This window comes from Urocampus carinirostris, chromosome 1, assembly GCF_059441175.1.
Source record: "Urocampus carinirostris isolate Australia breed hairy pipefish chromosome 1, RoL_Ucar_1.0, whole genome shotgun sequence".
Taxonomy (NCBI): domain Eukaryota; kingdom Metazoa; phylum Chordata; class Actinopteri; order Syngnathiformes; family Syngnathidae; genus Urocampus; species Urocampus carinirostris.
In genome coordinates this window covers 68613003-68637882 of record NC_142349.1, presented here as the reverse complement: position 1 = coordinate 68637882, position 24880 = coordinate 68613003, and the positions used below count along the sequence as shown (strand labels likewise).

The 24880-nt window shown below is 39.5% G+C and overlaps 1 protein-coding gene across 1 annotated transcript; it reads left to right on the top strand.

Annotated features, from left to right (window-relative positions):
* Nucleotides 1-1369: 1369 nt before the first annotated feature.
* On the top strand, nucleotides 1370-18940 carry rab31 (RAB31, member RAS oncogene family). Its single transcript, XM_088349720.1, has 7 exons — nucleotides 1370-1546; nucleotides 3190-3269; nucleotides 5706-5787; nucleotides 7356-7427; nucleotides 9529-9635; nucleotides 11090-11199; nucleotides 14296-18940. The coding sequence occupies exons 1-7, from the start codon at nucleotides 1511-1513 to the stop codon at nucleotides 14391-14393; spliced, it is 585 nt and encodes a 194-aa protein (XP_088205846.1). The 5' UTR covers nucleotides 1370-1510; the 3' UTR covers nucleotides 14394-18940.
* The last annotated feature ends 5940 nt before the right edge of the window (nucleotides 18941-24880 follow it).

The following is a 24880-nucleotide window of genomic DNA, read 5'->3' as shown; positions in this document are numbered from 1 at the left end:
AGCATAAACGAAAGTCTACCGCTATAATGCTAGGCCATGAACAAGCAAACATGGTGTTAAATCTAAACCCATCCTCTTGTTTTGGCGGAGAGATTTGGTTTTGTGCTCCATAAGGTTTCAACGTGTGGCCCTTGTGCCGGACCAAGGCCGCAGTGCAAGACAGTACGGCCGCTTGGTGCGGACAGCATGCGAGGCAGAGAAATCCATCAGCTCCTCTTTTTATGTGGACCAGGGATACTTGACTAGATCATGCCTCTATGGGCGTGGTCTTAGATACTCTCAGTATCGGGTGATGGTATTTGAAGTTGCTAAACTTGAAAGAAAGCCAAAGAAGTGAGAAATTTGCGTCATGTTCTCTACTTGAGAATGCCCCTCTAATCGACATAATTACATGCGGTGAGAACATTATTTTATCAATACATAGCATGGGATGCTTCATGTTATCAGATTTCAGTACGGTACATGGTGCATTGGTACGTTTAGGAACTGTCCAAAAGGGGACGCAGTCGGTTCATCAATTCCAAAGTCCTGAGTTACTTGAGTGTCAATTTTGTGCTGGGCTTATTTTCTCTACAATAATCTATCAACAATCAGGATTATTATTAAGTGATTAAGGAAATGAAATCTTCTGTAAGGGCAAGGCAATCCACCCAAGTTTTACAATCAGTTTCACTCTGTTGCCGTCTCTTCCCCCATTTGCATTCACCCGATACTCCACTTTACCAGCTTAAGTCACCGTCACACCAAGGGTTAATACATTATCATTTTTTATTTACATGTAGGCTATATGTTATTTATTCGTAGAACATAAATATTACAGGTAAGTAGTAGTTGCTATACACTATTTTGTAATTTTAATGCTTTTAACTGGGCTACACGGGGTTCGGAAATCATTGTCTAATTAGGTTTTTCCCACTATACAGCTATTCCACTTTGGAGTAATGCCTTATCCCGGGGGTCTGTTGTATTCGAAACACCCCTTGTTTAAAATAACCATATTGATGGTGTGACACAAATAGAAAAAAAGACAAACGAAGGATGAAAATAACAGTGAATCGAATTAGCATTTTCATTCTTTTCCAATATGCGAAGAATATGTGAAGTTGCCAATACTGTCACCAATGTAAAACCGAACGTTAGCAAAATCAAAGGATTTGATTAAAAAATGATATCTAATACTTTAGATTTTCTTATCACATTTTTTGAGTCACTATTCATTAGAATTGATTAATATATGCTTTTCTGTTAAAATGAATTTTTCCCTTAATATGCACACTTCCCTTTCGTTAACACTATTATTTTGAAATACCACCGGATGTGCATCTTCGTTTTTGGGCAGGATGTTCCTATTGATGGTCAGCAAGTCAGACAGTCCAGGGCTGGGTTTTTTTCTACCTACGTAAGCGGAGTCTGCCACTGGAGAAAAAAGTACAAGTTTTAAGTATGAAAATACAAAAACAGTGGTTTTAACACTGAATTAGAATGATTTAAGTCATTTTGCCGTCCCGCCATGTCGATAAGGGAGCTCAAAGTTTGTCTTTTAGGGGTAAGTGGCACGCTCCTGTTTATCAACCTCCATTTTGGGGTGATTTCTTCCATGTTCAATAGTTTTGTGCGTTTCTTAAAGATAAGTTGTTTATTAGACTTGCTAACACTGCGTACTTTGTGGCCTCCTATAATGTTGACTTTTTGTTGATAAATAATGAAGATGGCTCACGAAAGATAACCTAAAAATCCGGGCAGCTGATTATTGGGGAACACCAGACGTAATGTGACGTCATCACCAATGTCATAACTTCTTTTTAACTTAAATTTTCACTTTTTAATAAAGCAAATACTTTCAAGAGTACAAAGGAATTCATACACGTTATATTAGGGGATGAGTGAGTACTGTTGCCTGCCTTTTGTGAGGTTTCAGTCCTCGTAATGGTGGATACTAATATCGACTTTTTACTGGTGATTTTTTAACAATTATGGACGTGATGTGACGTCATCACTAATGTCATAACTTCTTTTTAACTTAAAATTTCACTTTTTAAACACAGGAAATAATTTCCAAGAGTACAAAGGAATTCATACACGTTATATTCGGGGATAAGCGAGTACTGTTACCTGCCTTTTGTAAGGTATCGGTACTCGTAATGGTGGATACCAGTATTTTCTATTTTCTAGTGATTTTTTTAACAATCATGGACGTGATGTGACGTCATCACTAATGTCATAACTTCTTTTTAACTTAACTTTTCACTTTTTAATAAAGCAAATACTTTCAAGAGTACAAAAAGAATTCAAACACGTTTCATTAGGGGATGAATGAGTACTGTTACCTGCAGGGTTGGGTAGGGTTACTTTAACTTGATTACTTTCAATTACTTTTGGATTACTCCAATACCAAACAGGCTAATAAAAGACAAAAGAAACTAAATATGAATAAAATGATGACTCACAACACGCGGTAAGCTTTCTCTCCTGGCTTTGATCTCCTGCAAAACTAACATAAAATGCGACAGAAACTAAATGAAAATAAATCCAAACAGCTTGCCAACATCATTTTGCCGTTCCATGTATTCCGTTACTCCCCAAGCCTGCACAAAATTTAATAATTTTATTCATATTTAGTTCTTTTGTCTTTTATTAGCATATTTGGTATTGGAGTAATCCAAAAGTAATTGAAAGTAATCAAGTTAAAGTAACCCTACCCAACCCTGTGACGGTACTCGTAATGGTGGATACCAATATTGGCTATTTTCTAGTGATTTTTAACAATCATGGACATGATGTGACATCATCAATAATTTCTTAACATGGTTTTTTAAACTCGTCACTTTTGAATTGAACATTTTTAAAGCTAACAGGAAATCTGTCTATCTATCTATCTATCTAAACCTACCTACCTACCTAACCACCTACCCACCTAACTACCTACCCACCCTGGTCATATCCCTCAAGACCTCCTTTCCAAGGGTGACCTTGTCCCAAGAGAGCTGCATCACACAAGACAGACAGAAAACACCAAATTAAAAACAAAATAGATAACAATTCCGAATCAATTTGTGGAAATAAATAAATTCACATATACAATAAATAAATACTTACATCAATGTGATGCATTGTTACGTTTGCTTTTCTTTGCCCCCTAAAAGCGTAAATCCTTTTTATAATAATTATCGTGTGCGTTTGTGTGTGCAGGACACGGGTGTGGGCAAATCCAGCATAGTGTGTCGCTTCGTCCAAGATCACTTTGACCACAACATCAGCCCCACGATAGGGTGAGACCACAGCCATGGAAACAGAAATATTAACAGCAACGTGTGTCATAAAGTTGCTGTTGGGTTTTCTTACGGGAAATAGTTGGAGAAAAACCCCTAGAAAGACAAACTGTTTTCCTCATTAAATCCTTTTACAGTGCAGGCCTTACTTGGCTGTTACAATCATCATGTGTCAAGAGACAATTGCAAAGTGTCAACCAAAGCTAACCGTTCTTCAGTTTGTAATTGTCACACTAATAATTCTTAATATTGAAGTAGTCAAGTCAAGTCATGTTTATTTGTGACGCCCTTAATCTCAAAGAGTCTCAAAGGGCTGCACAGACCACAGATTATTGCAAACTACACCATCCCCTGATCTAAAACCTACATGAGGGCAAGGAAAAACTCAAAAACCTCAACATGAGGATGACCAGGCTGCAATGGATGTTGCAATAACAAATAATAAAATTATATTGTCAACATAAAATATAAGATGTATAATATATCGGGCTGTTGTTGCAGTTTAAAATTGAGGATTGGGATTTTGATTGAGTTAAATGATTGTTAAATGCCACGTTATGTTTAATGCTATTCGGAAGTTAAGTCCAGAGGTTTTGGAACCTTTTCCACCCGGGGCCACTTTTTTTTTTATATAATGTAGGTTGTTGTTTTTTTCGTGGGACTTGTTCTGTCTAAGTTTATTAGAATCAAAGACGTGGTTGGGCGGGGTGACAGGAGACCTTAACACATTTGTCGGTACTCCAGACTGGGCAGAGAGCACTCGATTTTCTTGGCTGTGTTGATGACTCTCTGTAAGGATGTATAGTCAAGTCAAGTAATGCTTATTTGTATACCCCTTAATCACAAGAAGTCTCAAAGGGCTGTACAGAATAAAGGCTATTATTGCAATATCCCCTGATCCAAAACCTACATGAGGGCTAGGAAAAACTCTCTGCTTGAGGAAATTAAGAAACCTGGACTCTATATATCTATATATATATCCACTTTTAAATTATGAATTTGGATCTTTGGCATATTAAAAAAACTACCTTGTATTCATTTTTTTAGGATAAAATATTATTTTATACATTTATATACATCTCAGGCCTCTGAAAAATGGCCAGTGTCTGGAAAATGACCCCTTTGCCGTATTGTAGTCCTCTAATTTAGCCCTTGACTAACTAAATTCTGATAATGAGTAATGACGATCAAACTAAGTGGAGGTTTATTAAGCCAGTTCTTATATGTTAAGTGCTTGTGCTACGAACAGTATAATGCTTAGTGACAATTTCGGCTATTTTTAAGTGATGGTTTTAAAAAGTAACGAAAAGAAGCTCTACGGTATTTGGCACTTTGTTACTCCATGCTGCTATCTCCTGGCCTAAAGTTTAATGTCTCAAATAAACTCTTCTTTTTTCATATTTATCTGTGCTATTTTTATCCTTCACTAACAAATGAAAACACGGGGACGATCATAAAATCACTCTCCAGTGCTCCCCCAACTCCCATTTAACCAACAAACCTAAAAGTAAGTTAAAAGTAGATGGACGCAGTGGAAAATAAGGCATAAGGGCTCTTTGAACACATCGAGCATTGTTAACACAAACTTAATGGAGAAAATACTTAACGTTCATTTTTTTTAAGGACACCTCAAATTACACATCCCACCTTTAAACTTGCAATGTTTTACACTGTTGCTAATTAAGGTTTTATATTAAACAAAGTTGATGTTTTCCTTCATGTTACTTATGATACCCCAGACTCTGTCCTGCCGCTAATGGTATTAGTATTACACAAAATTGTGCAGGGACTTGCTCCCTCATATCATTCAGATTTAATTTCCCCCAATGTTCCGGTCCGGAGCCTTCGCTCGGAAAACGCCGGTCTACTAGTGATCCCAAGAGCCAAGAAGAAATCTGCAGGTTCGAGAGCATTTCTCTATTCGGGCCCTGGTGTTGTAGAATGCTCTGCCCCCTGAGATTCGATCTGATACCTCTGTGGAACTGTTTAAATCTAGGCTTAAAACACACTTCTATTCTATAGGTTATGAATTACCCATATTTCACGTTGACAATATCTGTGTATTAATTATTATCGCAAAATCCATGCTGGCCTGGTCATCCCAGAAGGGGGATAACCTCATGTGCGGTCCCTTTTGAAGGTTTCTTCATTTTCCTCATGCTTGAGGTTTTTGAGATTTTCCTTTCCCTCATGTAGGTTTTAGATCAGGGGTTTGTGAAATAATGGTCTGTAGTTTGCAATAATCTGTGGTTGTGCAGCCTTTTGAGACTTGTGATTAAGGGCGTCACAAATAAACATGACCGGACATGACTAAATGCGAAAGAAACATGAAGACCATCACCATTGCTAAGAAAAGTATAAAATTAATGCAAAATGATAGATTAAATAATACCCTTAAGTCAAATACTAATGCAAATGCTAAATATTTGTCTTTAGAGCTTCATTCCTGACCAAGACGGTGCCGTCTGGTAGCGAGCTGCACAAATTCCTGATATGGGACACGGCAGGCCAAGAGCGGGTGACATACTTTTTCTCCTCTCCTTTGTTTTCCTTATTTGTTTGTTGCTCACATTCTTTAATTTTTCTGGCACGCCCCCCCCCCCCCCCCCCCCCCCCCCCCCCATCGTGTATCGTCCTCTCTTGTGACTGACTCGCTGTCGGCCGTGAAACTTCGTGATCTGTCTTAGCGTTGGTCACGAGGATACCGCTAGCCTGCCGTCACATTCGTAGCCCCATGATGGAAAAAAAAAAGTGAAATAAGTGTTTTTTTGTTATTTTTCAGGAGGCATATGTTTAGCATAATTTAAGTTTAGATGTAGTTCTTCTGATAGTGTTCAGTCTAGCAGGGCAGGGCTTCTTCTTTACGTGTAATCTGCAAGCTTTTCTTGTGTTAAATATTTTTTAAACTATTTTAATTGACCATTGCAAATGCAAACAAAATTGGCATGGAAAAGTCCAAAAACTATACAAAGTTAAGATTTTCAAGAGAACATAAGGTGCTGTAGAAATACAGAGGAAAAAAAGTAAATTACTTCAACAAAAATGACACGTTTTAATCAATAAAAAAGAGAGATTCTTAAGTATATTACAAATCTGTTTTATTAATGAAGTGCATAGACCAGGGGTGTAAAACTCATTTTAACTCAGGGGGCCACAGGATAGAACAAACATTCTCTCGGGGGCCAGACTAGTAGATTAAGGGGAAGGGAGAAAAAGAGAGAGAAAGAAAGAGGAAGAGAAAAAAAGAGACAGAGAGGGAGAGAGAGAGAAGGGGAATGCGAGGGCGAGACAAGGGAGAAACGAGAGTGAGAGACACAGAAAAGCGAGAGGGGAAAGCAATAGAGAGAGAGAGAGAGAGAAAGAGAGAGAGAGAGAGAGAGAGAGCAAAAAGCGAGAGTGAGAGAAGGGGAAAGTAAGAGGGGAAAGTGAGAGAGAGAGGGAAAGAGACAGAGAGAAATAGAGAGAGATAAAGGGACTGCGAAAGAGAGAAGGGAATGCAAAAGAGGGAAAGAGAGAAGGGGAGAGAAAGAGAGAGAGAGAAAGAGAGAAGGGGAATGCAAGAGAAGGGAAAAGCGAGAGCGAGAAAGACAGGTAAGCAAGATGGGATAACAAGAGAGAGAGAGAGAGCAAAAAGCGAAAGAGAGAGGGCGAAAAGTGAGAGAGCGAAGTGCGAGAGAGCGAAAAGCGAGAGAGAGTGAAAAGCGCGAGAGGGAGAAAAGCGAGAGCTAAGAGAGAGAGAAGTGAGAGTGAGAGAGTGAAAGTGAGAGCAAAACAGAGAGAGAGAGAAGGTGAAAAGCGAGAGAGAGAAATACAGCGTTTGTGAGAGGCACCTGGCTTTCGCAACATCAACCCGCAGCTCGTTTGTCTCTTGCGCTTCCCTCAGCGTTGTCTCGCGGGTCGGGTTCAATCCCCCAGTGGGCCTGATCCGGCCCGCGGGTCGCTTGTTTGACACCCCTGGCATAGACTGTCTCCTTTCAACTTTGTTTTTGTCCTTTTGTGTGAAGTCGGAGCAGGAGAGTTGGTGTTCGTCCTGTTGTCAAAACACATGATTATAAAATATATTCAATCTTCGTTTTCCCTTTATAGTTCCATTCACTAGCTCCAATGTACTACAGAGGATCGGCGGCCGCTGTTATCGTGTATGACATCACCAAGCTGGTAAGCTCCTGATTGGACGTTAATAATAACAGTGAAGCATTTTACTTATGTAGCCAGTCTCTTGAACAAATGAGACATTGTTTCTCACTGCATGTTCACGACTTTGTGTTTCATTCGTATTGGCTCTTTACTGACCTCTGCTGCAGCATTAAGGCTATATTTCATACTGTAAGTCGGAATGAAGTTCGAGAGAATCAAAATGAATTGTTAATAACTGTTTTTTTTCCCCCAAAAATGCATCGATGCAGGTAAATCGTTTTACAAACCACTGTTTATTCATTTGTGTTTTAGAAAACAGTTGTCTCTAATGCAGTGGGACTTAATCTGATTTTTGACTCTAAATGAATGCTCTACAGAGATCCTTTGGTTTTCATGGTTAATGGGTACCAGAACCACCCACGAAAAGTATAATTTCGCGAAGTGTGTCGCCCCTCTGTTTTTTTTTTTATTAAAGCTGACTATCTGGCTGAGAGAGAGAGAGAACAAGAGGAGAGAGAGAGAACGAGAGAAAGAGAGAGAACAAGAGAGAGAGAGAGAACAAGAGAGAGAGAGGGAGAGAACAAGAGAGAGGAAGAACAAGAGTGAAAGAGAGTGAACAAGACAGAGAAAGAGAGAATGACATAAGAAATGTAAATGCATTTTAAATTACTTGATGGTTTTTTTGGGTGTGCTTGCCTATTTTAAAGGCACTTTCCAACTTACCGAGAGAGAGAGAGAGAATGAGAGAGAGAGACCAAGAGAGAATAGATAGATAGAGATAGATAGATAGATAGATACTTTATTCATCCCCGAAGGGAAATTCACATTTCCAGCAGCATCCCTGAGCTGAGAACAATACAATAATAAAGCAAAAAGAATACAATATACAAATACCCAGTGTGACGTGCAAATGCCCACTGTAGCGTGTTATATAGAATATCTAAAGAGTGCTACACAGAATACATATTGCAATAAGATTCGGTAATATGCAATGTAGGTGGTGTGGTTTAATGTGGGCTTTTACTCTGCCGGGTAGAGTTAAAGAGCCTCATGGCATGAGGAAGAAAAGATCTCTTCAGTCTGTCCGTAGTACAAGACAGTGACAGCAGTCTGTCGCTGAAACTGCTCTTCTGTCTGGAGATAATGCTGTGTAGTGGATGCGATGGATTGTCCATGATTGACCGCAGCTTTTCCAGTGCCCGTCTCTCAGCTACTGTTGTTAGGCTGTCCAGCTCTTTGCCCACAACGAATGAGAGAGGGAGAACAAGATAGAGCGAACCAGAGAGAGAACAAGAGAGAAAGAGTATGAGAGAGAGAGAGAGAGAGAATAAGAGAGAGAGTGAGAGAACAAATTGAAATGTATTTTAAATAATTTGATGTTTTTTTGGTATGTGCCTTTTTTGAAGGGACTTACAGAGAGAGAGAGAGAGAGAGAGAGAGAGAGAGAGAGAGAGAGAGAGAGAGAGAGAGAGAGAGAGAGAGAGAGAGAGAGAGAGAGAGAGAGAGAGAGAGAGAGAGAGAGAGAGAGAGAGAGAGAGAGAGAGAGAGAGAGAGAAATAGGTTCAATGTTAAAGGTAAACAATAAGTATTTTGAATTTGACAGTATTTTTCTTGGCCGTACATTCTTGAAAGCCGTCTTACTGTGTGTGTGTGTGTGTGTGTGTGTGTGTGTGTGTGTGTGTGTGTGTGTGTGTGTGTGTGTGTGTGAGAGCAAGAGAGAGAAATATAAATGGAAATAGTGCATGAATTTAAGCTCTCCAAAGCGTTCCTCGGTGGTGCGGAAAGCATTCGTTGGATTTTCATTTTTTTTCAACCTCTTTTTTTTTTTAGATTAAATATTTATTTTCCCGTGAAAGAAGTGAACCAGCGATAATTAAGGCGCGAAGTAGCAAGGGGTCTCTGTACCTGGCTGACTGGCAAACTTGGTTGGTTGGTTAGATCCCTTAACTAATAGGGTTGTAGAGGCACCATTTCCTGTGGTGAGTCTTGGGCAAGTACAGCCTGGTGGTGCCCTTCCCTCTTCAGGCCAACATAAGTATATGTAATTTCATGTGGAGCGTGGATTGGAACATTGTTGAAAATAAAGTCGACTTGGATAATTTCCTTTTCCATTTGTGTGTAGGACTCTTTCCAGACACTCAAAAAGTGGGTAAAGGAGCTAAAAGAACATGGGCCAGAGGATATCGTCGTCGCCATCGCAGGGAATAAGAACGACTTAGGAGACATCAGGTAAGTTTTTTGTTATTGCTTATCGATATAGGCTCAGAGACAGCTTCTCTCCCAGGGCCATAACCACCCTAAACGAATGCACAAAACTGTAAAAACATGACATTTTTTTGTGAAAAAGAAATAATACCAATGCACGACACTGTGGGGTGGAGAAAACCTATATATTTATATATGTGTATAATATATATATATATATATATATATATATATATATATATTGAGAGAGAGCTAGAGAGACAGAAAGAGAGAGAGAGACATTGAAGAAAATAAGTATTTGAACACCCTGCTATTTTGCTGTTTCTCCCACTTAGAAATCATGGAGGAGTCTTCAATTTTCATCGTACGTGCATGTCCACTGTGAGGGAGATAAACTAAAAAGAAAAATCCAGAAATCACAATGGATTAATTTTTTTTAAACAATTTTTTTTTGTGTGATATAGCTGCAAATAAGTATTTGAACACCTGAGAAATGAATGTTAATATTTAGTACAGTAGCCTTTGTTTGCTATTACAGAGGTCAAACGTTTCCTTTAGTCTTTCACCAGGTTTGCAAACACTGCAAATAGAATAGAATATACCTTTATTGTCATTGTTACAAAATTGTTTAACATATTGTGACAACGAAATTGGGCATGACACTCCAGTTTCACACATTCACAGTGAGGTAAAAAAACCAAGAAGATAAAGGAACAGAGAAGATAAAATTATAAAACAAGGAGGATAAGGTTATAGTTATAATTTACACAATATTTACACAAGAAATGTCGGCATTTAGGATGTTACATACAGTTTGGTATCGTAAGGGTTTGTGCAATATGCATTTGATGAAAAATAGTCATCATAGTGCAAAAAATAGTCAACATGTGCATTTAGTGCAAAAAATAGTCATCATAGTGCAAAAAAATAGTCAACATTGTGCAAGGTGAGCAGTAAATGGTTATGGTTCATGGTTACATAACTCGCTGAAATAACTATGTTTCTTGAGTCCAGTGCAGATCTTCACAGATGAAGTGTATCACGTGTCTTTGGCCATTCATTCTGTTAAGACGCTGTGTGACGATGTTACTAAGCTAATTTTGCATGCCTTGTGCTTTCCTACGCATCCACCTCATGGTAAAAGTCAAATTTTAATGTTTAAATATAATCATCCATACATTATCTGCATCGCTTATCCGCAGTAGGGTCACGAGGGTGCTGGAGCCCATCTCAGCTGTCCTCAGGCAGTGAGCAGGGGACACCTTGAACTGGTTGCCAGCCAGTCGCTGGACATAAATAAAATCATTGGGTGCTATTAATAAGCCAAAACAGGGTTACACTTACATTATTTTTAAATATATTCTTTAGCCTGTCTAAAAAATGCTTTTTACTACAGCGTAGTTGCTACATCAGTGTTTCTTCACCAAATCAATATGAAGCAAGTCTGTTTTTATCTGACATGTTCTATGACATGGCAGGGAAGTCCCCATGAAGGAGGCAAAGGAGTTTGCTGAATCCATCGCCGCTATCTTCATCGAGACCAGTGCCAGGAATGCGGTCAACGTGGAGGAACTCTTCCAGAAGATAAGTAGGTTTTATCTTTTGGAATTTAAACTTTCAATTTGATCATCTAAATTTACCGTATTTTTATTCTTACCTTTGAAAAATAATTCAAGGTTTGGTTGCTCCTTATACACAACATTTTATGGTAGTATATAACTGTATTTGTGCAATGATAGAACAGTTGAAATATATAACTGAATACAATTGGATGCAATGGGAATCGAACCTGGGTGACGGTAGGGAGAGCGCCAAATCCTAACCACTAGAGCCCGAGTGAAATAGATGACATTGGTCATTACACTGTTTTGACCACAATATCAGAAATGAATGTTAGATAATGGAGAAAACAGAAAGTCTTTCTGAAGATACAAATAAACGCAAAAAATACAACAAGGGAAGCAAGTCTTTGGTGTACAGACGCTCCCCTAATTACAACCATTCGACGTACGGAAAACGGTAGATACAAACATTTCTTCCGGGATGTCGAAAAATATTCGGACATTGCTGTAAGTTAGATTTCATTATGTGTGCACCTTTTTCCGAGTACAGGACATTACTGTAATGCTTCTTTCCGCCGCTACCGGCGTGTGGCGCTGTGAGAGCTCACACAGCACCCACCCCAAAGAAGAAATCCGCTTCCTCTTCCTAATACGTGTGTAAACCTTCTATACTGTATCTCCAGCGTGCTAAAAACTTTCACATTTTTATTGTTTAATGTCTGGTGCATCCATTCAATATGGTTAGTGTAAAGTGTAAAAAAGAGGCGAGACGATTCTTTTGAAATGAAAGTGGAATAAGAAAGCTTGATGCGGTTGAGAAAATGGTCGAATCACTTTTTATCGTCTACTTTTCACCACGGAGGAGTAAGTCGCCCAACTCTTCCATAGGAAGTTAAACTTAACTTTATTTATCTTTATAGAGCATATTATTCTATGAAATGTTTATTTTATTTTTTTTAGTACAAAACAATACAGGTAACTTATACAAGCCTTAAACCTACTTATACAAACATTAAACAAACAAAATATAAACCTTAAACATACATTTCATACAAAATACAGTGGAACCTCGGTTCTCGACCATAATCCGTTCCAGAACCCTGTTCGAAAACCGATTTGTTCGATCACGGAAATCATTTTTCCCATTAAAAATAATGTAAATCGTTTAAATCCGTTCCAACACCCTGAATGTTTACCATAAATGTTTAACGTAAACATAAAGCTAACCCAGGCTAATCGTACGTTCGCGTTATCGTAATCTTCCGTACGAAAGATTACGCTAACGTGAACGTGTAAAAATAAAAAAATCAGGTCGTTTACAAGTCATTTAGCACCTGGGTCTCCACAACAAGTGGTGAGCGGTTCATTGGAAAGGGGGCTCGGTTCCAACACCCTCAATGTTGGGCTCCGTTCCAACACCCTGAATGTTTAACGTAAACTTAAAGCTAACCCAGGCTAATCGTAGGTTCCCGTTATCGTAATCTTATGAATAGGATTTCATACCTTTGTGGTGGTCAGCAGAAGGCGCTCGCACACCTCCTTCATATTTGGCCATTATTTCTTTCTTAAATGCAATAGTTGTACGCACTACTTTTCTTTTTTCACCTGTAGCAACTTTGCCGCTTGCACTGACTTTCTTCGGAGGCATAATTAGGGGCTAAAACACCCGTACGCCGCTCAGCATGGCACCCTAGCGTACGCACCCACGCATTACCGGCGTTCGAACTCCGATTTTTTGACCGAACAGCGAAGCAAGAGTTTCTCGAAATTTTTGGTCGGACTCCGATTTGTTCGAACTGAGAGGCGTTCGAAAACCGAGGTTCCACTGCAAAGCACTGAAGCAACTTACGAACAATCAAACGGAACCGTTCGTAAGTAGGGCACCGTCTGTATCTGATGATTAATCAGTCATTTGTTTTCAAAAATGTTAATATTGTTTTAATATCAATAAAGAAATATAACAAATACATGTATTTTACTGTACTAACTCACAAGCACATAATTTGTGTATAAAGAGGAAAAATAAAGTGATTTGCTGGTTCTGGTTACCCAAGATATGCTTCACTATGTTTGGCAGAAGCTGGATTACCAAATTGCATGCCATGTCTCAGGCAGTGCACATATTTGTGATATTGTTCACATAATCCACAGATGCTTCTGAATTTAGAATTGTAAGAATAAATCTTATGACCTTGCACACTAATACTTTTTAACTCAATTTGTCTTAATAATGTACTTTCTGTAATACTTACACTTCAAGGATATCAAGGATACCAAATCTTTCGAAACACACTGTAGAGTGTAAATCTTGGGTTGGTGTTGTCCTTATAGTTTACGGAATTAGCTCAGGAGGTAGAGCGCTCGTCTTGGGATCAAGAGGTTGCAGGTTCGATTCCTGGCTCCTCCATGTTATATATCGAAGTGTCCTTAGGCAAGACACTGAACCCCTAATGCCCCCGATAGCAGGTAGTTGCCTTGCACGGCTGACGCTGCTATCGGTTAGTTAGTGTCTAAAAGGGAAAAGTGTGAAGCCCATTGTAAAGCACTTTGGGAGGTCTTTATAGACTTGAAAAGCGCTATATGAATACATTTACGTTGTCAATAAACGATTTTATGGCCGCACCAATTGAACAACATTTGTCACTTAGAATACTTAGTTAGAGCTGCAAGACAAAATTTAAAATAGTTATACAGAATTTTAATTAAAAAATAGGGGTGCATGTTAAACATGAGTGCATATTATACACAAATTTGGGAAGCTTCATCAAAAGCAGGGCGTTTTAAACCATACCACGTTTGTAAATACATATCCATCAGCTCAGTAGCCTAGATGGTAAGGCGCCCGCTTTGAGACTGGGAGGTTCGGGTTCGCGCCCCGGCCGAGTCATTCCTAAGACTTAAAAAGTGGTCGGCGGCGCCCTCTCTTGGCTGCGGCTGCATCGGGTCAGATGCAATCGACATTTCGTTCTGTGTACATTGTTACACAGAATGACAATACAAGGAAATTATTATTATTATTATTATTATTATCATGTGCTGCGGCTCTTTTTTAAAGTAATACAAATCCTTTAAAAATAAATAGTTGTGATGTGTGGCAATATTTTGACATCTTTTATTTGTAGGTAAACAGATTCCACCGCTGGAAAACCCTGACATTGAAAGCACTGAGTCCTTCAAACTGACCCGACAGCCTGCTCCGACCACCAGGAGGTGCTGCTAGCACGCTCGCAAATTGCCTTAAAGGTCCCAGACGCCATGCACAGCAGCATCATACTTAAGTGCCACATTTTAAAAAGGTATTACGGCCACAGTGAAGAGTTTTTTTTACATTGGAGTACCATAAAAACTAAGTACCGTATTTTCCGCACTATATGGCGCACCGTGTTATAAGGTGCACCTTCAATGAATGATATATTTTACAACTTTTGCCATACATAATATATAATATCACTTAATGATAATATGTAAATGCTGAAAAAAGGGGGCCAAGTACTGAACCCTGCGGAACACCACAGGTAACACTAAAGGGCTCAGATGTCATTTCACCATATTTAACACCGTGTGCCCTTCTGAGAGGTAGGATCTGAATCATAAAAGGATGGTTTCTGAGGGACCAATCCATACATACCCCATTATAAGCCGCTATAAGTGCATGCTGGTTTAAGATCAGGTAATTGTGCAGTCCTTCGAGACATTTTTGTGATTAAGGGCTATTTACGGTAAATAAATGTGACTTGACTTAACTACAGTAGAGGATGTAGTTACATTATGCAACCTCTAGATGGTGCCGCGCTAAAGGGAATGTCAACAAAACATTCAAAAGGTCAAACTTTATTGATAACAAACAAGCTTTCCACAACTCCATTCACTCCCAAAATAAATAAACAGCCGTTTTATTATTTTCTCTGAGGTAAAGCATTTTTGTGACACATCTTTAACATCTTTGAACAACATCAAGGCATATCATTTTACTTTTCCTCCATTTAGTCAACACGCAAAAAAAAAACGTCTGATACTGTTATTTTAAGTGAAACGTTAGTGCAATCGCAATAAAGTGACACTCGTAATGTGCAAAAATAACAAGTGCAAAACAATAACAATAAAGCAATAACATAATAACTGTAAAATGTAAAACGTAAACACACAAAAGAAAAACAAAGATCACTCTATAAGCTCCTCATCGACGAATCCCTCGAATTCTTCTTCTGCAGTGTTCGAATTGACCATCTCAGTGAATGGACCATCCAACACGTCCGGCTCCGTTTCATCAAGGTCGTCATTAATCGAGTCAGTGTCGCTGTTGTTGTCTGGCTGTTCGGGGACAATTCCCGTCTTCTTGAAAGCTCGGACCACAGTTGAGACTGATATATCAGCCCATGCATTTACGATCCACTGACAGATGGTGGCGCATGTCGCCCGGCGCTGTCTCCCCGTCTTGGTGAACGTGTGTTCGCCTTCTTTCATCCACTGCTCCCACGCAGTACGCAGTCTGGCTTTAAATGCCCTGTTGACACCAACATCTAGCGGGTGGAGTTCTTTTGTCAATCCACCCGGAATGACGGCAAGCACTGAATTAGTGTGCTTCACTTGGTTTTTTACACTATAGGTGATATGTGAGCGCATGGAGTCGTAAATCAATAGGGACGGAGCTGTGTGAAAAAAGCCACCCGGTCTCTTCGCATAAATTTGATGGATAGATTGGATCTTTTCATAAAACGAAAGCACCAAGTAGGACCACCCCTGAATTCTTTAATATTGAGTTCCTGTGCCAGCGCTGTTGCCTTCATACGTATAGTTATCGTACTGACACTTCTGCTTGCCGCTCTTTGTTGAACAACCCACTGTTCAAGTGTCTCCTCTAACTCTGGCCATCTTGCTTTATTGCCACAGAAACTTTGTTGAGTTTTCCTTACTTGGCGGAGCTTATCTTCATCCTTTCTCCACTTGCGTACCATTGATTCATTTATGTTTAACTCTCGCTGCTGCTCTATTGCCGTGTTGTGCTGCGTGACTGATCGCCTTGAGTTTAAACTCGGCGTTGTACGCGTGTCTCTTAACAGGAGCCATTTTTTTATACAAATGCACGTATGAAAGAGAATCGTTGTTTAATATTTCCCAGTATGCACAGCGCACTTCTTCTACGCGAAAAATGGAGTCGGCGGCTGTTTATCGTAGTTGCGAGACCTTGCAATTCAATATTGATCCATATATAAGGCGCACCAGGTTATAAGGCGCACAGTCAGATTTTATGTGCGCCTTATAGTGCGGAAAATACGTTAATTCGTGAAGAATCAAATGATTAGTCGTAAAATCGGATAATTTATTTTTTCTTAAAGTCAAGTCAAGTGATGTTTATTTTTATAGCCCTTATCACAAAGAGTCTCAAAGGGCTGCACAGATCAAAGACTATTGCAAACCACAGACTATTATGACACCATCTCCTGATATAAAACCAAATAATACACAGATATTGTCAACATAAAATGTAGGTTATTCATATGCTATAGAATAGAAGTCGCATTCGACTGAGACAGCTAAGGGCGAATTTTAGCAATGTTGCGAAGATGGAAGAAAGCTGTTCTAGTAATGTTCTTAACTTGTGTGTGAAAGGACAGATCGGGGTCAAATATGACAACTACATCTTGGACTGAGTCACTCTGAGTGATATTACATTTGTCAATGTTCAGAGCAGTTTTTGAGAACAAGTCACAGCATTTAGATGGACCAATAACTAACATTTCGGTCTTTTCACAGTTAAGGCGCAAGAAGTTGAGTGATATCCATTCTTTTACCTCAGTGAGGCAGGCCTCCAAATTTCCACAATTTAGTGTGGCAGATTCCTCCAACGGAAGATATAGTTGAGTGTCATCTGCGTAGTAATGGAAACTGATATTATACTTGCAAATAATATCACTTAATGATAATATGTAAATGCTGAAAAAAGGGGGCCAAGTACTGAACCCTGCGGAACACCACAGGTAACACTAAAGGGCTCAGATGTCATTTCACCATATTTAACACCGTGTGCCCTTCTGAGAGGTAGGATCTGAATCATAAAAGGATGGTTTCTGAGGGACCAATCCATTGATAAGAAACACAAGAAAATGGGTGACATTATGAATACATCTTTTATTGAACCTATTGCGCATTCGTACACAAAAAAACAATTCAAAACCAATTAGGCGCAGTGCCTAATATAAATAAACCTCTGTCCATTTTTAAGGACAGGGAAATAAGCAAACAGATAAAATCATCTGCGGGTAGACATTTATTATCCCTTCAAACTAAAACAGACTCATTAGCAGTAGAACAGGTAATAAAACCGATATTTTGTGCATTTTGTGAAATACATTCAATGGTCAACTGCAAAGTCTGTAAGAAAATATATAATTAGGTTGTCCATCGCGTCCGATGATGGCAATCCATCTTCATTTCTTGTGAATCCACTTTACGTGGCTGTATAGCTTAATCTGTGATCTACACTGCTTGGCCAAAATCACAATTCCCGATTGCTCACAGATAAAATATGCAAATTTGAGTTTTTTTCGGGCTTGGTCGCTCAACTCGAGTTGATTTGGGCTTTAATACCCGCGGGCTGGCTCGGGTTAAGCTGTATTTTTAGGCCCGATTTTTTTAGGGCAACTGTTGCATTGCAAGCACTTGATATAGAAGGCCTCAAGCAACCTAATCTGGCGGCTATACAGGGTCAAGTCATGTTTTTCCTGTATAGCCCTTAACCACAAGAAGTCTCAATGGTCCATGCTTTGCAGCTGTAGTGGAGGGTTGCCATAACAACCCCCAGATACACCACAGTTTTGGTGTGGAGTCTAAGATCGTGAACGTTACTTCAATTTTACTTAAGCGAGTCAGACTCATTTTAGTTCAACAGTGCTTAATAAATGTTCATGCATCACCGAGATATTGCCATGATACGCAAGTAGGGTTTTTATTGGCCGAATCCAGATTAAAATGGCTACTTTATGTTAACGCCGCCATTTCTGTATGTTTGTTACCGGATGAGCGACGATCAGCAGAGATTATATTTACGTATAGATGCCTCACTCTGTTGGAAAAACGTGTCTGGCGACAAATGCGCCAATTAATTTCATTGTTGACTATTTTTATGATCGAATTTTGTCGACAACGTTCGTTAAACGTTGCACCGCTGTTTAGGATTTTATGAGAATGAAATAATAGATAAGCAAAATAAATGAATAATTTAGATTAACTCTAAATGTACATCCATGCAACAATCCATCCTTCCAATGGTTTACTCATCCATTCATGATTTCGTCATCCATCCATTCTGTTAGACTTGGCTGTTCTATAATTATAAACAGCCACCCACATATTTGACAGCTTTCCTTTTGCTTTATTTTATTCTCAATTATTGCCAGTTTCCCCTCTTTTCAGTGTGGCTGTAATACCAAGTGGCTTAACCACAACTATCTCAGAAGAACACGTGTTTTTGTTTAATTCTGATTCCTTTCTTTGAAGCTTCTTCATTGGAAAGCATTTCCTTTCCGTCTGCTCTCATTACCTGAAATGCACTGTGGCCCTTCAATGGCACATCGATGTAGAATCGCCATGCACATGCACTTGTGTAATACACGCGCACAGATTTTGCACTTGGAAGGAAAGTGTTGTGTTTGCTTGGTTACGATATAGCACCCCCTGCTGGAAAATGGTGACCCTAACCTTTACTACAATTGTTTACATGCTGAGTGAACGACAACCTCTACAATAAAAGAACCTCTTTAATTGGCACTCACGCTCTCAAGATACGTGCATTTTCTCATTGACATAACTTTGTTGCATATTGAATAGATTAAGGAGGTTCGACACCGTTTTTTTTTCCAGATTGATCCCAATTTTGATACTCATAACTAGAATTTGATACCACGCACCAATACTTTTAGTATACAACGTTCCCTTCCCTCTTCAAAAAAGACAGTTATTCGATTAGACAATACTATTTCTTTAATTTCATTTGAAGGTTTTCAAACGGTTACAGGTATCTGATTGGTATCGGGAGTCACCCATCCCTGGATGGTATACGCCGTAAATATTTTAATACAGTGGCTTGCGAAACTATTTGGCCCCCTTGAGCTTTGTGACCTTTTGCCACATTTCAAAATTTTCAAGCATTAACAATAAGTAGGACACAATCATGAAGTGGAACACACTGTATTGGATATTTTAAACCTTTTTAACAAATAAACGAAAAAAGTGGGTGTGCAAAATGATTCAGCCCCATTGAATTGGAAAACATTTCCTTCCCTACTTTCTAGAGCCACCTTTTCCTGCGATTACAGCTGCAAGTCGCTTAGGGTATGTCAGTTTTGCACATCGAGAAACTGATATTTTTGCCCATTCCTCCTTGAAAAACAGCTGGAGCTAAGTGAGGTTGGATGGAAAGCGTTTGTGAACAGCATTTCCACAGATTCTCAGTAGGAATGAGGTCTGGACTTTGACTAGGCCATTCTAACACCTTGATATGTTTTTGGTGAACCATTCCATTGTAGCTTTTGCATTATGTTTTGGATCATTATCTCTTTGGAAGACAAATCTCAGTCTCAGGTCTTTTGCAGACTCCATCAGGTTTTCTTCCAGAATGGTCCTGTATTTGGCTTTATCCATTTTCCCATCAATTTTAACCATCTTCCCTGTCCCTGCTGTAGAAAAGCAGGCCCAAGTCATGATGCTGCCACCACCATGTTTGACTGTGGGGATGGTGTGTCGAGGGTGATGAGCTGTGTTGCTTTTACGCCAAACATAACGTCTCTCATTGTAGCCCAAAAGTTCGATTTTGTTCTCATCTGACCAGAGCAGCTTCTTCCACATGTTTGGTGTGTCACCCAGGCGGCTTGTAACAAACTTTAAACGACACTTTTTATGGATATCTTTAAGAAATGGCTTCCTTCTTGCCACTCTTCCATAAAGGCCCGATTTTTGCAGTATACGATGAACAGATTCTCCCAACTCAGCTGTAACCTCTGCAGTTCACCCAGAGTGATCATGTGCCTCTTTGCTGCATCTCTGATCAGTTTTCTCCTTGTATGAGCTGAAAGTTTAGGGGGACGGCCCGATCTTGGTAGATTTGCAGTGGTCTGATACTCCTTCCATTTCAATATTATTGCTTGCAAAATGCTCCTAGAGATGTTGAAAGCTTGGGAAATCGTTTTGTATCCAAATCCTGCTTTAAACCTCTCCACAACAGTATCTCGGACGTGCCTGGTGTGTTCCTTGTTCTTCATGATGCTCTCTGCACTTTGAACAGACTTCTGAAACTATCACAGTGCAGGTGCATGTATACAGAGACTTGATTCCACACAGGTGGATTCCATTTATCATCGTTAGTCATTTAGATCAACATTGAATCATTCAGAGAGCCTCACTGAACCTCTGGACAGAGTTTGCTGCACTGAAAGTAAAGGGGCTGAATCATTTTGCACACCCACTTTTTTGTTTTTTATTTGTTAAAAAAAGTTTAAAATATCCAACAAAGTGTGTTCCACTTCATGATTGTGTCCCACTTATTGTTGATGCTTCACAAGAAATTACAGTTTTAAATCTTTATGTTTGAAATCTGAAATGTGGCAAACTGTCACAAAATTCAAGCGGGCCAAATAGTTTCGCAAGCCACTGTTTTTATTTCAAATTTATTTCACCACCCGGTGTATTTTTGCTTTTGGTGTTATTGGACTATGTTTTTTTAACACTGGGGGGTGCTAAATCATACACACTGTCCCTTTAAGTAATTAAAACATGTTGCTTTGCTTAGGCGGTTCTGTTACTGTCTCATGTGGTTTCACTACAGGAATACAACATGTATTTTCCATGTTTTTTTTTTGTTTTTTTTTTTCTACCAGAGTATATTTTTTGCGACTTTCTCTTTTAAAGCAAGTTTTTCCTATGCATTAACACTTTATTCCATCCATGCTGGATTTGTGGCCGTAAGGCAATCATGCGACAGACGCCGGAAGGTCAGATAAGTTGACTTTCCCCACAAGTGCCTTTTTCTGCATGAATCAGCTGATTTCTCCAAGGGCTCCTTTGTACCTGCGCTAACTTGTTTTTGCAATTAATCGATGTACTGTAATAAAATTGTAATTATTCAATGGTAAACATTTGATTTTATCACTATTTGTTGCTTTGGTAACCAGATTAGGTTTTATTCAATTAGGCCGTGTTATTTAAGACGGGGCTAAAGGAGGACATCTTGAAAACAAGTGTCGACATTATAGTTTTTGAATTTTAATAGGAGAATCAGCAAGTACGACTAAAAGTTTTTATAATTTTTAATAGTCATCCTTAGAAAACAACATGCATCCATAGTAACTTGTAACAGTTTTTTGGGTGCATTTAACATTTCAAAATATTAAAGTTTGATTGGAAATATTTGATCGTATAACTGAATTAATGGATTAATGTATTTATTTTTTTATTAGCGAAAAACAATTTTTTAAAATCCTTATTTTGATCAAGTTTTTATTTAAAAAGGTCTTTCATCAGTGCTGTTGAGTAATTGCTTTAAAATAAATTTATTTAGTGTCAGAGCCCGAACAGACGGACCCAGACGCGTAACGTTTTCTCGCAAGCTTTTTGTACAGAAATTGGGAAGTCATGCACGTGAACACAAACGCCATTGATTCGGCGATTGCTGGGCAGAAGAAGTAAGACAGAGTAGTCAGGCGTGGGAAAATAGGGAGTCAGAGGTAGACGAGATCGAAACCGGACAGGACAGACGGGATCGATACCAGATACAGGATACACGAGCAGATACCGGACAGGACGAAACAGACGGGATCGATACCAGATACTGGAGCAAGATACCGGACTGGACAGACGGGACCGATACCGGATACTGGTTACACAAGCAAGATACAGGCCAGGACCGATACAACAGCAAGATACCGGACAGGACGGGATATATAACTGTTACTGGAGCAAGATAAAAAAATTCAGCCTGACCCAACCCGAGACACGGGTATATAAACCCGAACCCGCGCAAACCCGACGGATTAACTTGATGTGAAAACCGAGCCCGAAATAAACACGAAACTTTACTTCAGCGCCTAACTGTGTGTTTGGGTTGAACTACACAGCCTGGGGCCTAGTCCCTCAAATAATAATTTGAAAAAAACAGCGAAAGAGAAGCCCAGCCGGCCCGACTAAATGATTGACTTTTATAACCCGGAACAGGACCGAATTTCTTGTCGGGTTTGGGCCCGGGGTCAATATCATACCTCTAATAAGATCACTTTGGGGTTTCAAATCTTTAATATACCGCCGGAGAGTCTTGTCACTTCCTGTGCATGGCCGTTCGTAGTTGGTGAAGTCAGCTGGGGAGCATAGTCTCTACAGCGCCCATGGCGAGCAGAACACGCACGCTAGCGTAGACGACAAACAAGACCTGGAATCATCTAGCAATCGTGAGCAAGAAATTGCTTGAAAAAACAATTCTCTCCTATTGAAATAAAACCTTCATTTTGACTCCACCCGTTGGCTCTCGGGATCACTAGTGAAATGAAATGAAATGATCTGCATTTATATAGCGCTTTTCAAGTCAATGACTTCCCAAAGCGCTTTACATTGTGCTTCACATTTCCCAATAGCGGCCGTGATCTGTGCAGCCATGTAAGGCGCTAACCTGCTTATTGGGGGTAATTGGGGGTTCAATGTCTTACCCAAGGACACTTCGGCATGTAACACGGACAAGCCGGGATTCGAACTGGGATCCCTTAATCCTAAAACGATCGCTCTACCTCCTGAGCTACTGCCGCACCAACCTTTTTGAAGCTGAGATGAAAAAAATGACTGATTAGTGCTTCAGGCTATCTGTTTGATTTGCATTTCTAAAATATCTTTTCATGTTATTACTATAATAGACTGATGTTACTGTGCTATTACCAAGTTGAAATTATTAGAAGCTAAGATAGAATCAGTCAAACACTTGTATAAGAGCAGTGAATGATTTACATATATAAACTACCTGCTAATTTAAAAAAACTTGTAGATTTGATCATAAGGTGGCACGGCGGCTGGGTGGTTAGCCCGCAGCCCCACGGTGCGGAGGTTCAGGGTTCAAGCCTCTCTGTGTGGAGTTTGCATGTTCTCCCCGTGCCTGCGTGGGTTTCTTCCGGGCACTCGGATTTCCTCAGACATTCCCAAAAACATGCATGTCAGGTTAATTAGCCTAGGTGTGAATGGGCAAGTGACTGGCAACCAGTTTAGGATGTCCCCTTCCCACGAAGATGGCTGGGATAGGCTCCAGCCCCCCATGACCCTACTGAAGATAAGTGGTGCAGATAATGGATGGATGGATATGATCATGTTTTCAAATACACTGTCCATGCCAGTTAGAAACCAGATTTCCTCAAAAATCACAATGACCCAGCACTGAACCGGTCCAGGGGCATGTATTCTTAGAGGCTATTAGTGCCCACTGCCTATGCACGAAGAAACTTTATGCAAAATCGTAAGCGTTTGGTAGAAGTAATCGTCGGGCATGGGTAAAACTGTGGTATGTGACGCCATTAAACGCATAATTAATTGTTGGAATGAGCAAAATCTGACACATGACAGGAAATATGGTGCCTATTTGTGAAAAAATTGCATAGCAACATTTTTTGTAATGTGACAGTGTATTATACAATACAGAGACTCCTTGCTACTTTGCCCTTTGGTTATCGCCGGTTCACATTTTCCCAGATTTTAAAATGAATTAATTTTGGACTTATTGTCCTTGATATCATTGCTGTATACTTAGTTTTCTGCGCCGCTTATCCTCAGTAGGGTTGCAGGGGTGCTGGAGTTGAGCCTAAAACGTCAGTTCTCTATGTAACCGTGGTGTACCTGTCCCACCAAAGATCCATATTCACGCTGGACTGGATGATGAGGTTTTTATTACAGTTTCTGCAAATAAATGAGTCACAACCCAACACGTGGTAAGCTTTTCTGCTGGCTTTGATCTTGTTGGCAGCTCGTTGTAGACTGCCAAAAACATATCAAAGAGCTTTCTTTTCAGTTTACATAAACTACATTTTAGAATATCAACCATCACTATACATGTTTACATCCATTTTAACAAGATACGTTTAACAAGAGATCATATAGTGTTTTTTTAACGTTCACAATGAATTCAACATATTTTTTTTAAACTGAATTTTAACCAATATCCTCCTTTTTATATATATATGAGAAAATAGAAATAATAACAATGAGTATAAAACGGGTACAATTTACCTGCAAATTAATGAGTCACAACACAACACGTGGTAAGCTTCTCTGCTGGCTTTGATCTCTATAAGGGGAATTAACATTTTAGGACAATATGCAACATCCGACAAAACTAACATAAATGGCGACAGAACAAAACGAAAATAAATCTGATTCTTTTTGCAGAGCACCAAAAGATCGTGTCTTACCGTTGGCAGCTCTTTGTAGACTGCCAAAAACCCTCCCCTTCCTGTCGCAAAGTTTAAAGCCAAACCAAACCTTACCCCATACCAGCAGGTGGCACTGTTGGACTCATCATTGCAGGACACTTATACAGAAACTATACAACATATTTCAGCAGGAATTTCAATAAAACAAAAGTTATTATTACACCCGTTACATCTATAAAAGCCCCGGAATTCCCATCGCCACTCAGCAGCCGCGTATGCGTGCGCGCTCCCGTCTGCGTCTTCGCAGCCGCGTATG